The following is a 13,852-nucleotide window of genomic DNA, read 5'->3' on the forward strand; positions in this document are numbered from 1 at the left end:
ATCGTGCACTTGTCATAGCTGCAGTGCATGTGCTCCACTGATGGACTGCTTATGTGCAGAGCACATATGACACTCATGGGCTGAAGCCAGAGATAGTGGCCAAATAAACAAATCCTCCAGTTTTCACCTGGGAAGGATTCCTCGAGGGCAATAACAGACACATAGAAGGAAAAACAGACATGCAGTCTGTAGCTCTACTAAACCTGGGTATGGAAGTGAGAGACCAGGTATGCCTCACTAACACAGAAACCTTCCGAGTTCTTCTCCCACACTTGTGACTTTTGCTGTATGGAGACATAAGCAATGCTACCCAAGGCAAGGCCCCATCAAGGCCGCATCACTTAATGTCATGAATGTTTAAGGTGACTACACATTGTGGAGTTGCCTAAGTTATGCAAGTACTTGTGGTTTACATGCATGTGCATCACCCACATACACCTCCCACAGACACTCTGAAGCTACGGAGATCCCCAGTTGAATTTTTGCTAGTGGCAAAGTTGCTTTGAAGCATCTTCATTACTCTTCTGTCAAATGTTAATGTACTCTGAACACTCTAAGAGCAGCAGGAGAAGGCCAGTGGAGATCCAGCCTTCCTGACATCCTCCACTCAAAAGGACTTGCTAATCCTGGTACCCTTCAAATTTTAATGCAGTTCAGTGCACCAAAATGCACCAAGCAAGAGAGTAACAGGTCAGATAAAGAGAAGCCAGGCTCCAGTTCACCGAGACCCAAATTCTCTTTGCAGCTGAGATGAAAAAATTTCTATGTAACCCTGAGAGGAAGCCACTCATATCTGAACTTTGGCTCTCTGCTGGCAAATGGGGTAGTTTCCTGCCTCACAGGACAATACAGGGATGAATTCCAGCAGTATCTAGAGGGCTCACAGGTAAAATGGTGAGGAAAGCCAACACAGGGAGAAAAACTATGATATGATTCAAGAATTTATACGGGGGTGAAGCAGCTTCTAAAACAGCTTCCCTTTTTATTTCATCTTACTGCTTTTGAAGCAACAGAAGTAAACTTAGAATTCAGAACTAAAACATGTCAAGTATAACTTATGTTTGAAATCACTCATTTCTCAGACACACTTAGATAAAATTTGCTTTTGAATTGCTAATTCAAGTTTAATTTGTTGAAAATACAACTGTCTAGACACAATCTGTAAAAAAAACAAACAAAGTGAGGGCTGGGGGAAAGGAAATCCCACTGTGAAAACCACCTGCTTCTTATTACACTAATGGAAATGAATTGTCTGAATTATTACTTCACAGCACGCAGTCTGAACGTTAAATATATACCAATCTCTGCAGTCTCAAGCCACTGAAGATTTTAGCACTTTTCTTTCATAACATATGCAGATGCCATTTGGTCTGAGCTCTTGCTGTGAGTCGTAAGGATCTTCTGATGGATCTTTCTGGCTGGAAATGGGCAATTACCCAGTGTCCTTTGCTAAACATTTCCCCAGAATGTCCCTCCCTAAAGCTGTGGACCATGGTGTGGAAGAACTTGCTCTAGCTCTTTTCCCAGAAACAGCTGCAGTTTATGACCAGAACAGCTATGTGCAGAATTGAAAAGTCTGCATTTTTCCTCATCAAATTGCTGTTCCCAAGAAAGCGGAAAAAAAAGCAGCAGAAGAAAAGAAAAACCCACAAAGATACCTCTGTTTATTGTTAACACTGAATTAGTACTGAATGACTTGACTTCCATTTCCAGCAACTATTTCTAGGTAATATAACAACATTTTCAGTATTGGCACTTACAGGTGCTTTGGAAGGAGGAGATAAATCCAGCCAATGACTTGACTCTTCTGAGCTGAGCTCCCGCAGTGCCAAGGAGCATTCTCCAATAGTTTTTTTCCTGGGAGTCTGTGTCTGGATTTTAAATACCAATCTGACAGCTTGCAGGCTTTGCAGTTTAATAGCAAATACAAAAGTTTCCATAAATTCAATGTCCTAGAAAGAAAAAGAACAGAGGAGTAACACCACCACTGCAAGAGAGTTGCACCAAGCCTGAAACCTAGAAACCAAGGCTTCCTGGTGCTGTAGCCACTGGTCTTAGTTACCCTTTGAGGCTGCCATGGCAAAGTGTGCTTTTACAAAGGTAAGCCCCCACAGAATCACTATCTGCCACATCTTGGCAGGGACAAAGCTATGGATTTTCACTACCATAACAAGTTGAGGCCATCTCTTCTTGACCTTTACAACAGCATACACACATCATCATAGCAAATTCTCCTGTGGCCTTTTGCTGCACTATTTATTTTGCTTTATCTTTCTCCCCCCCAGTATTCCCTTACTGCCATTATCAGGAGTCTTCTCCCATGAGACTAATTCTTACTTTCTGTAGAGAGGATGGATGAACTTTGACTCTTGCTCTAGTAAGTACATCATCTACCTTCCCTGCAGTGAATGTGTACCAATAGGTATGATGCCCACCCTTCCTCCAGTCTCCCACCACTAAGCTGCCAAGGCCAGCAGCTCATGTTTCAGTCTCTTATGAGCATATCTGTCCTGCAGACTTGGGAGAGAAGTACAATGAAAGGGGAAGGAAGTGGAACAGGATTTTGAGAAGACTTTGGTGTGGGACAGGTGTGGTGGGAGAGGTAGGGGAGTGTGAAGACGTAATCTGAACCTAGGCAACTACCACAGCAAACATGGCACAGGAGCATGTTTGGTCCATTAAAAAAAAATAAAAATAGTCTATTTCACCCCAAAAGAAACATGAAATGTGAAACAGATCTCTCGGTGATTTCATTGCCTCTACTTACACTGCAACCTTCCTTGGCAGAAGACTTGAAATGCACTGGTTTGGGCAGTGTGAGAATTCCCTTGACACAGATATGAGGATTTTCCCCACAGCTAGAAGGCCAGCTGAGGTCTTTGCACTGCAACATGGAACACACAGTCAGTTTAGATAGTGTATGACTCTGGCCTTCAGTCAATAATTCTTGTAATATTGAATATAAATCAGGGCCAGTGTTATGATTGTGTCACCTCAGATAATTAAAGAATTAACTTTTACAAGCAGAGAATGTTAGTAGATTTTAATGATTTTGCTATGTGGCAGTTTGACAACAGATAAATACCAAAATCCCTTAACACAGTATTTATCACTTGATGCAGTTATGAGGTTTCTGACTAATCAAAGTTTTGTTACCTAAAAATTATTCACAGTTCCTTAAGTGTATAAAATAGCTAGTGTAACAGTATCACATTAGCTATCAGAAAAGCCACAAGAATCTACATGTCCACAAAGTGCTATTACGGTTTTGCCCTGGAAGAATTGTTAGATTTAAAGTAATTTAAATACTGTCTCCAAAGCTGGTCCAATTTTTTGTCTTCAAATTTCCACAGCAGCACCAGCCCATGACCAGCTCAGCTGCCCAGGGAGGTGGTGGAGTAACCATCCCTGAAGGTGTTCAAGAGGGGATTGGACGTGGCACTTGGTGCCATGGTTTAGTAGTCATGAGGTCTTGGGTGACAGGTTGGACTTGATGATCTTTGAGGTCTCTTCCAACCTTACTGATTCTATGAATAGGTACTTAGTCCACAATCAGAATACATATATACTAACATAAGAAGTGATATACTGCTTTTTACTACTGACTGCAGCAGAACACAGGTTGACACAGGGGAAAAAAAACCACACTGAAGACGACACTTTGAATAAAGCCCAGTATTACATTTGACTGAACTTTGTTTATATTAACACTTAGACATAATTTTCTGTTTCTCCTAAAAGTATTCTTTAAAATGACAGTCAAATGGAATGAGAATTAACACTAAGTGTAGTAAAAAAGCCATGAGTGAACAATAATCAAATTACTATTGTATTTGCTTACATGTAAAACTGTAATCCAAATCTGTTCTACGGAAGAAACATAACACAACTTCACATTCAGTCTTCCAAAGTCTCGTTCATCACCTGATAATGTAATAGTATCTGTGGAAGAAAGCCAATTAGAGCTTTTAGAAGTAATACAGTATCTTAGAAGTTCCTCTCAAAGAAAAATTGAGCTCATTAGTAAGTGGACTGCCTATCTTTGAAAACTTCTCTCAAAGTTTGAAATATCTTAACACTTACATTTTAAGGGCAAAAAACCAACCCCAATGGCAAAAGAAGGGCAAAAAAAAACACCCCCAAAGGCAAAAGAAGGGCCAAAAAAAAACCCCAAAGACAAAAGAAGGGCAAAAAAAAGACCCCAAAGACAAAAGAGGGCCGAAAAAAAACAAACCCAAGGACAAGAGAAGGGCCAAAAAAAAACAACCCCAAAGGCAAAAGAAGGGCCAAAAAAAAAAAACCCCAAAGGCAAAAGAAGGGCCAAAAAAAAAACCCAAAACCCCAAAGGCAAAAGAAGGGCCAAAAAAAAAAACCCCAAAGGCAAAAGAAGGGCCAAAAAAAACCCCAAAGGCAAAAGAAGGGCCAAAAAAAACCCCAAAGACAAAAGAAGGGCCAAAAAAAATCCCCAAAGACAAAAGAAGGGCCAAAAAAAAACCCAAAACCCCAAAGGCAAAAGAAGGGCCAAAAAAAATCCCTAAAGACAAAAGAAGGGCAAAAAAAAAAAACCCCAAGGACAAAATAAGGGCAAAAACACCCCCAAAGACAAAAGAGGGCCGAAAAAAAACAAACCCAAAGACAAAAGAAGGGCCAAAAAAAAAAAACCCCAAAGACAAAAGAAGGGCCAAAAAAAATCCCCAAAGACAAAAGAAGGGCCAAAAAAAAACCCCAAGGACAAAAGAAGGGCAAAAAAACCCCCAAAGACAAAAAGAAGGGCAAAAAAACCCCAAAGACAAAAAGAAGGGCAAAAAAAAACCCCAAAGACAAAAGAGCCTGACCTTCCACAGAGTTAAAAAGTCTTCATGTTTGCCTCAGTTATCTCTGCTGAATTTAGTAACTTCTGTTGTACTCAAACAGCTCTTAGAACAGGAAAAAAGAAAAAAAAAAGGCATGTGCCTGAGACACCCAGAAAACATTTATAATCTCTCAGTTCCCTCAATCACTTGCAATTTTAAGTTCAGAAATTAGCCTGCTTTTTATCTTACTCTTACACTTTTCCCCAAGTCAGAAGAGCCATTTAGTATCTAGTGTTTCTCTGCCATGACCAAAACTAGGTTATTGTCCTTCAGTCTTCTTTTTGAGGAGACTGGATGAAATTCTGACTTCCAGCAGGGTGATTTTTGAGGGTTTATTTTGCAGTATCTCCACTTCTTTAGAATTCTTTCATAAATAAGGATACTAGGTTTGCATGCGATATAGTTCACTAATTCTCAGTGCAGTACGGCTATTGGATTCCAGGCATTTCCCCACCAAAAAATACTAACACATGAAAAAGGACTAGAGCTATGACCAGTGTGATGCATCCTATCCTAACAGGACACCTGTAATTCAGAACAAGAGGACACAGTCCCAAGCTGCGCTAGGGGAGGTTTAGGCTGGAGGTTAGGAAGAAGTTCTACACAGAGAGAGTGATTGCCCATTGGAATGGGCTGCCCGGGGAGGTGGTGGAGTCACCATCATTGGAGGTTTCAGGAGGAGACTTGATAGGGTGCTTGGTTGCATGGTTTAGTTGATTAGGTGGGTGGGATAATAGGTTGGACACGATCTTGAAGGTCTCTTCCAACCTGGTCTATTCTATTCTAATTACTTTGTTCATTGGGGTAGTAAATCCAGGGATGAATTTTCAAAACCATGAGAACCTCTCAAAAGCTTTTTTGCTCAATCTGCTGACAACAGGAAGGTGAAAGTCCCAAACTCTTAATTTCAAAGTAATCTTCAAACTGACTTGGTAATCAGATTCCTCCTTAAAAAAATATAATTATAAACAATCAACAGTAGAGACAGCTTCATGTTTCAAATGCAAACGGAAACACCTAATTACATAGCAAACAAAACATTACCCAAACTCCTGTTACTGCCTTGTGAATCCTTCCTGGAAGAAATACTGCTAGGTACACTGGACAATGAATCATATCTCTAGGAGCAAAAAAAAAAAAGAAAAGCTACTTCATTCAGAGCAACAGATGCAAGAAGTCTGAGAGATTCTATCATTAGACAAGACATGATGCAAACAAAACAACAGTCACTTTCAAGTAATTGTCTTATTCCCTAGTAACCTCTTAATCCAGCAGCATGGAATTACTACTTTGATGCAAAAAGCTAATAGAAGACATGTATGACCAGCAGAGCCTTTTTTTGTCTTGCTGATACGTATATGCAACCAAAAAACCCCACACCCAAAACCCCACAAACAAACAAAACCCACACCAAAACAACAAAAACAAAAAACCAAACCCCAAACAAAAAAAACCAACACCCACAACCCCAAAAACAACCAAAAAAGCAGCGAGGTTTTTTGTGTCAGTTGAAACTTCTAGTGTTTCATGTTTCAACTACTGGGAGAAATCACAAGATGACTAACCACAACCTCTTGTCTGTCTTGTAATGCCTAACAGGCTATTCAGGTTTCTCGACAGCCCCATTTACCAGAAAAGCAGTAGTCAGAGGAGCCTTCAAGGAAAAGCCTCTTGGTATTGGTTGAGATGTTGAACTTTTCCCCCTAGTCCTTTCAGTGAGTAGTACAATGCCTTCACTGTTGACTTTGACAACACAATGAACAGGAACATATGCACCAAGGAAGCATAGTTTTCAGTATAACGTAAGTTACATGGGGAACTCACCCTCATGAATCGATGAGGTGGGCTTCTGAGATCGAACATTGAACGACTTACATCAAATGATCCAGGCAAAGCACCAGGTCTTAAATCACTAACTAAAAAGACAAAGAGAACAATGCAGATCATGTAAGCATCATTGCCTTTGGTAGAATTGACACCTATCTAAATAACATCTAAGGAAGGATGTAATTCAGGAAGCCATCTCTAAGCACATAGAGGAAAGGAAGATTATCAGGAATATTAAGCATAGATTCATGAAGGAGAAATCATGCTTGACCAATCTGACAGCTTTTTATGATGGTGTCATCAGCTGGGTAGATGAGAGGAGAGCATTGGATGTTGTCTACCTCCACTTCTGCAGGGCATTTGTTCCTAGTAAACCTAGTTGAAATTTTCCAATACCATGAGGGTGGTGGCAGGGAGGAGATGGTACCTTTTTCAAAAAGCCTTTATACTTAGCTTGATGAAAAATGGTTAAGAGAGGGAATGAACTGAAGATGTTCAAGACAGCTTTATAAAACCCATTTGGCTCCCACCACAGGTGCTTACAAAGCTTAGCAAAACAATATGCATTAAAAGCTGCTGAAATTTTAATGCTTTGCTCTCTTAAGAAGAAATAATGGAGTAGTCTTTTAGTGTAATCTCTATGATGATTCAGAATCAGTTTTAAAACCAGACACAGACTGAGGCATTTCCCTCAGCTGCAAAATAAGCAGGGTACCTCATTCTACATATCTTTAAAAACGCATGCTGGTGCCAGCTTCTGATTCAGTAGAGGTGTGTACATTTCTTCGAGCATATGAGTGAATGTGTTTGTCTAAGCAATCCCTTACAGCAAGGAACCCTTAGTCATCTCCTTTAAACAGCATTCATTATAGGATACAAATACCAATTTTTTTATCTAGGTAGTCAAACACCTTCTATCTAAACTTTTACTATCTCACAGCCTTCCCCTGTTCTCCAACACACGCAATGTGTGAGGACATTCTGGCACTTTCAAAAGCAAACTGCAAAAAAGCTGGCATATAGCATCACTTCCTATTTTGCACCTGTTATTATCTCCCCCAAATGGTTTTTGGTGCTTATTTCCTTCTCCGTATACACTCCTCAGGTATTCTATTTCTGTCACGCCTGTCTTTTTCACTCACTCCTATCCCTGGTAGCTGGAATCTCCAATAGTGCATGCTGGTTTGCACATCTCCCCTATGAAGAGAGACTGAAAGACCTGGGGCTGTTCAGTCTTGAGAAGGCAAGACTGAGGGGGGATCTGACCAATGTCTATAAATATCTGAGGGGTGGGTGTCAAGTGGCTATGGCCAACCTCTTTTTGGTGGTGCGCAGTAATGCGACAAGGAACAATGGGTACAGACTTGAATGTAGAAGGTTTCACCTCAACATGAGAAGAAACTTTGTTACAGTGAGGGTGACAGAGCACTGGAACAGGCTTACCCAGGTTGTGGAGTCTCATTCTCTGGAGACTTTCAAAAGCCGTCTGGATGCATTCCTGTGAGCGCTACCCTAGGTGATCCTGCTTTGGCAGGGGGGTTGGACTCAATGATCTCTAGAGGTCCCTTCCAACCGCTAACGTTCTGTGAATCATGGGCACCTACATTAGCTAGTTTTGCTAACTTGTCAACCTTGATGTGATGCATGCAAGCCTTCTTAAAGCCCTCAAAACACAGAAAGTAACAGCACAGATGGAAAGGGATCACAGATGGAAAGCTCCACAGATTGATTCACCAACAAAGAAGTGTCCCTATAAAGTTTGGGAAAGGAAGGAAGACACAGAAGTCAGCGTGTAGTGCTTCTCACCTGATCCATACAGTTTCCTATTATCTGATTTTGCTTGGAAGCGCCTAACCAGATCCGGCGAGAGGCGATGCTCCAGATAGAAGGGGTTGTACACGTCATACTGGGGCCACTGGTACGCGCCCTGCAGTTCTGCTTTCCGGTCACCAAACGAGGCTCTGGCAGATTCTGTGGAGCACAAGGAAACATCAAATGCAAGAGTTCCAGACATAACACGTACTGCCTGGCTTCCTAAGCATTTGGAGTGCCTTCAGGGCAAAGGACAAAATATTTCAACATTATCTGCTTTGGGAAAAGTAAAAGAAAAAAAGAGGAAAAAAAAGAAAAAGAAGAGACGAGACACATACACATTATGTCAGACTCCAGCATGCTAGCAAACACTGAAATTCAAATGACCATACAAAGCTATGCATACCCTGTCTTGGAGTTCCACAAAAAATGCCTAACCAGCTGAAATACAGAAGGCTCCAGACAGCAAGACAGAAATGAAGAGGAAAAGTAGGGCCATATGTACAGAACATCTCTAACCGATTTGGCTGCCTAACCCCCAGACATTCCCACTTGGCTAATGGATCCAAGACCTAGAGGAGGGTCTTGTATGGAAAGATAATGCAACTTGTGACTGCGGTCTCATTGTCATCCAGTTTCCATAAGAAGCCTGTCAATGGTAAAATCACTGGTCCAAAACGACTTGAATTGTTGGCTGAGGCTCAGTAGACAGATCTGAGAATACTTGAATCCCAGCCCTTTACTCAGCCCATTACAGCACAGCTGCCCTGTTTTATTTATAATATTTTCAGGAAAAAACACACGTATGTCTTGGTCAGCAGAACAGTAAAGATCCTTGCTGTAGTGTTTCATTTTGTCTGTTTGGAGTGAAAATAAGCCATATAGAACAGTGCAGTAGAGAATGGGGATGGGGTGACACGGACTATGCCAAGTTCTGACACTTGGTTGTTTCACCTCCCTGGACTTCAACCTATCTGTTATGAAGTTCTTTACCTCATTACGAAGTGTTTTCAATTCTGCAAGTGTGTTGCACCATAAGAGGCAAACCATTATTGAAATAAAATCCTTTCCTCAAGGTGTTGGTAGAGTAACTAAATCAGTGAGCAGGAACGTAAGAGATGATTATGCAAGAATTCAAGTATAACGGGGTTGAGGATGAATGATACAACTGAGGCCATAAAGAATGCTACAGAGAAGATGACAGAAAAGCCAGTGCTCCTGGACTGGAACACACTTCTTCCTGCTAGTTTACTTCTGTGAGAGCATGAGAGACTCTTCAGTCACCACCGAAAAAGAAACAGGCTGCCAGGACTTAATTGCTTTCAGAAGGGATGCCAAGAGCTAACATTGAGCATGTCCTGATTCTCTAAAGGAAAATGGTCAGACGTGCACAGAAAATGAAGTGGAATTGAGAGCAGAACTTAGGCTTCTACAGATATTTACCAACAGTCCAAGAAGGAAATATTCTAAATAATTTTTTAAAAATATACTGGTGCTTTGTCTAATGGGAAGAAGGACTGACAGCACACTTCTCTGTATTTAGTAAATCTCCCTACAACAGTAAACTTTGCATTTTTTTAAAACAACTCAATGAGGCTTAAAAAGCTGTGCTTGAAAAAATAAGTACTTATATTTGGGGAAAGAAATGGAAGATGTCTACTGGGCATAAGAGCCACTTTTCAAACATTTGTTCAAGAATTTAAAATATTTGCTCAAGAGAGACAATTATGTAGAGTCAGGTGATCTTGCCAGAAGATCTACCAGCTTTATAGCCTAAGGGTCACTGTTCACCAGGTTCTCCCAAAATGGTGATGAATTCACAATGAAGACAAGTCACTGGTTTATAAGACACTGATGGGTAACAAAGAAAACATTCAGCTAAAGTTGTTAGACATCTTTTCCCTGGAGAACACAAATGGCTCAAGAGTCCTTGATGGACTTCTCCATACAGTATCTTGAGGATGAGGTAAGCCAAAGCAAGGCAGAGCCTGAGTCCATACCCAGTAAGAAAGGGTTATGAGGAGCATGTCACGCATTTCCATGCTGTGTCCAAGTATGAACAAGAATAGCTACTGAAGCAGCAGGCAACTGGGATGCTGAAAAAGATCAGTCTCAGAGAAGGAGTGCCTCACATATTCTACATCCAGCTATTAGGTTGCCTGTCCATGCCTGGTGAGGCAGACATTGCAAATAAAGCCCACTAAAAAGACTGGGCACAGAATGGCCCATCTACCAAAAAGTTTTGCCTGGCTAATTAGCTTTGCTCTGGTGCAAAGCAGGGGCAAGCGAGGTTGAGAAGGCAGTTTGGCAATAGTCAATGCAGGAGCAGAAAAGAAGCAACAGCAAGGACCTAGGGAGAGGAGAGAAGAGTGGGAGTAAAATCACACAATGCAAAAAAGTAAGGTAGCACTGCAGCAGTTATTTTGCACACATGGTTGACTTATTAATTAAGGTTTCCACCCTCAGAAAAGAAATAGTCACATGGAACTAAAAGCGTATCACCAGCTTATCATGCCCTTAAGGCAAAGCAGCTCAAGAGAAAACAACCATTCAACTCTAGAGAACAATTGTGACAAAATTTTCCCTTACCTAATTCTAGGCATCTCCTGGCAGGACCAAGAGTCTAGCAATAGCATATGCTCTATAACTCGTGTTACTGGGCTAGGCTCCTATTCTTTTAAAATGCCACAGGGCCTGAATTGCATGCACATCGTTTTGGTAGCCTGAGACCAATTGGCAGAGTGTGAAGTACAGGATTATTGTGAAGCAAAGAATCACAGTGCACTATGAATATGTTATAGCTTTCTACCACTGAGAACTGTTAAGGTAAAAAGGAAGATGTGTTAGTATGTTAAAACACCTAACACATTAAGCATGAAAGCCAGACCACCCTCCTCCTTTATTTGAATGATCTGGACCTGGGGATGTGTTAGGTTTTTCCTTGCCTCAAATTCTTTACTAAAGCTTCTGTTTCCTTTAAGTGTCTTCCACTACTCTGAGTATGAGCACTGGTGTGCAAACCTCCCTTTCAGTTTTATTCATGTAATATCACAGACACTGACAGTGAAATGGCATCCATCCCAAAAGCATTCTGGGTATCCAGAAAGAAGAGAAACACGACTAGGCTTCTAGAAAAGTTTTGTAAACATTTGTTTTCAGTAGGAATACTTGACAACTTTCAAGTAAAGTTAACCAACTATTTCAGCAATGCTGTTTGTATTTTACCTTGAATTGCTCCAGCATGTGAGATACTAGGAAGGTTCTTTGGCTGCACGTAAGACAATTTGAATGGAGGGACCACAAATGGTACCTCCTGACCATCCAGGGGCAGTTTAGAAAGCAGATAATCCTCTGAACAGCCAACCTGACACTTCACTGACACAGAAGACAACGGAGGCTTCTCTACAACAGCTGGCTTGCTTGCAGCTGCTGCTTCAGAGTTCTGTACCATGGAAAATGCTAAAAATAAAGAGCAAGAAAAACAGACAGTCCACATGTGCATTAAGTTTTGAACAATACTATGAACAGATCTCCTTTTTGTTTTTTAACAGGATCTGTGCTTAGCAGCTGCTTGTATTCAGTCTTACCAGCAGTCAGGATTAGCACCTGGAAAATATATAAATCCTCATGACACCCATACTGATCCAAACTCTCTGTTGCCCAAGCCTCTGTATTTATAGCTACCTTGCTCTTCAGTTAATTTTCACAAGAGGTATACTTGTATTGTAAAAGAGATCTTCAAACAACTAAGACACCAAAGAAAATCCTAACAGTAAATCCACAGGGAGTCAAAAAAATTCAATTGTTCACTCCTGAATGTCCGAAAAACCAAGACCTTTACACAACCTTGGGTAAGAAAGCTGGCTTTCTTGGACTGTATTCAAGGCTGCAAGGAGCAGATTTCAGACAAGTGTTATTTTTCTGTTCCAATTCATAACACCAACAAGCCTGTGTTCAATCTTCAAGCAGAGGTATGGAAAGACTTTTCAATGTTGTAAAGATTCAAGTTTATCAGAAGTGACAGAGTTACATTATTAACAGAAAATCTCATAATTACTGAAGACAGAACAGTAGAATCCTTAGTTAATGTCAGAACTCACGATCATTTATCTCTTTTTCCACGCAGAAACACAATTTACAGCAGTTTTTTATACATTCTGTTGCCATTGTTTTCACTGTTGCAGTTTAGAGGAGACCACAATCTACGTTCCAGTGCAGCTATCAAACCTGAAAAATACAATAAAACAAACTAATACATGGGAATAATTGAAATCAAAATGCAGTATTATCCATTAGTTAATACTTGATTGCTTATTGGACACAGTCCTAGGGTCAGTGAGAAGGATCAGTCATAAAAGGATCAGAGCTATTGGATTTCTCACTGATACAAATTAATTTCTCTATAAAAGCATACAGAAAGAGATAGTAATTCTAATGTATGTCCTCCAAGTACTTTCAGAGACCCACTCAGACAGGTCCCTGTCTTTCAGGAACACTAAAATTCTCCTCATATTTGCGTGCCACTAGGCATTGGAGTTCACTCAGCTTTGCAGCTGTTTTGAAGTGGCCTTGTCAAGTCATTTACAACATTTCCATCCATTTCCCTGCTTCATGCCTCTCCTATCTTCTTTCACTCCTGTACTATTTTCACATACATCCATACAAGTTTACATTTTTCACTCAACATATTCCATACTTTAAATTTGAAAACACTCTTTATGAATGATGTCAAAATAGCCTTCTTTGAGGAAATACTGCTTTCTCATAATTGTATACACATGAAACTGAAGACCTGCTTTATTATATAATTGTCTACAATGCATACAGAAATAGAGAGCACCGAGTTCCAGCAAAATAAGAGGCATATAATCTACTGAAGAATGAGAACAAGTCTTTAACAGCTGGTTAACATTAGAAGAACTTTAAGACAATACTAACTGGCCTCATTTAAATGTCTTTATTCATATCCTTATGTGCTCTTTTCAGAGAGACACAGACAGCTGTGTTGCCTTCTGTCCAAAATTTTAGTTAAGTCTAGCTCTTTTACATGTACCTATAGCACACAAGTTTCTTCACAGAACATACCCAAAAAATTATTCCAACTCCACAGGCATCAAACTCCACAGACATCAAACAGAACATGAACATAAGCAGAAAGGATGAAGAAGACAAGTAAGAGAAAGGCAGAAGCACAAAGAGAACATGACAGTTACACAAAAGTGGTCATGTTTGCTCACTTAGCTCAATTGCAAGAAACTGATGAAGCACAGCTTGAACAGTGCTGCAGTTTTCTTTGCATGTGCATTCAAAGATGGCTGGGGAAACACAAATACTGTGGAAATACACACATACTGTGGAAA

The 13,852-nt window shown here is 40.5% G+C and overlaps 1 protein-coding gene across 2 annotated transcripts in view; it reads right to left on the reverse strand.

Annotated features, from left to right (window-relative positions):
- The window catches only part of TC2N (tandem C2 domains, nuclear), a 35,261-nt gene that overhangs the window by 7,538 nt on the left and 13,871 nt on the right, over nucleotides 1–13,852 (reverse strand). For both annotated transcript variants that reach the window (XM_068148789.1, XM_068148788.1), the window contains exons 3-10: nucleotides 12,593–12,719; nucleotides 11,718–11,951; nucleotides 8,487–8,651; nucleotides 6,678–6,769; nucleotides 5,898–5,973; nucleotides 3,842–3,942; nucleotides 2,768–2,884; nucleotides 1,761–1,952 (exon numbers count right to left, since the gene is read on the reverse strand). In XM_068148789.1, coding sequence (XP_068004890.1) covers nucleotides 1,761–1,952; nucleotides 2,768–2,884; nucleotides 3,842–3,942; nucleotides 5,898–5,973; nucleotides 6,678–6,769; nucleotides 8,487–8,651; nucleotides 11,718–11,951; nucleotides 12,593–12,659 — 1,044 coding nt within the window. In that variant the 5' untranslated portion in view covers nucleotides 12,660–12,719. The remainder of the gene's footprint in view (nucleotides 1–1,760; nucleotides 1,953–2,767; nucleotides 2,885–3,841; nucleotides 3,943–5,897; nucleotides 5,974–6,677; nucleotides 6,770–8,486; nucleotides 8,652–11,717; nucleotides 11,952–12,592; nucleotides 12,720–13,852) is intronic.

Source organism: Melanerpes formicivorus, unplaced genomic scaffold, assembly GCF_026170545.1.
Source record: "Melanerpes formicivorus ecotype bairdi unplaced genomic scaffold, bMelFor1.0.p_v2 SCAF_17, whole genome shotgun sequence".
Classification (NCBI taxonomy): Eukaryota; Metazoa; Chordata; class Aves; order Piciformes; family Picidae; genus Melanerpes; species Melanerpes formicivorus.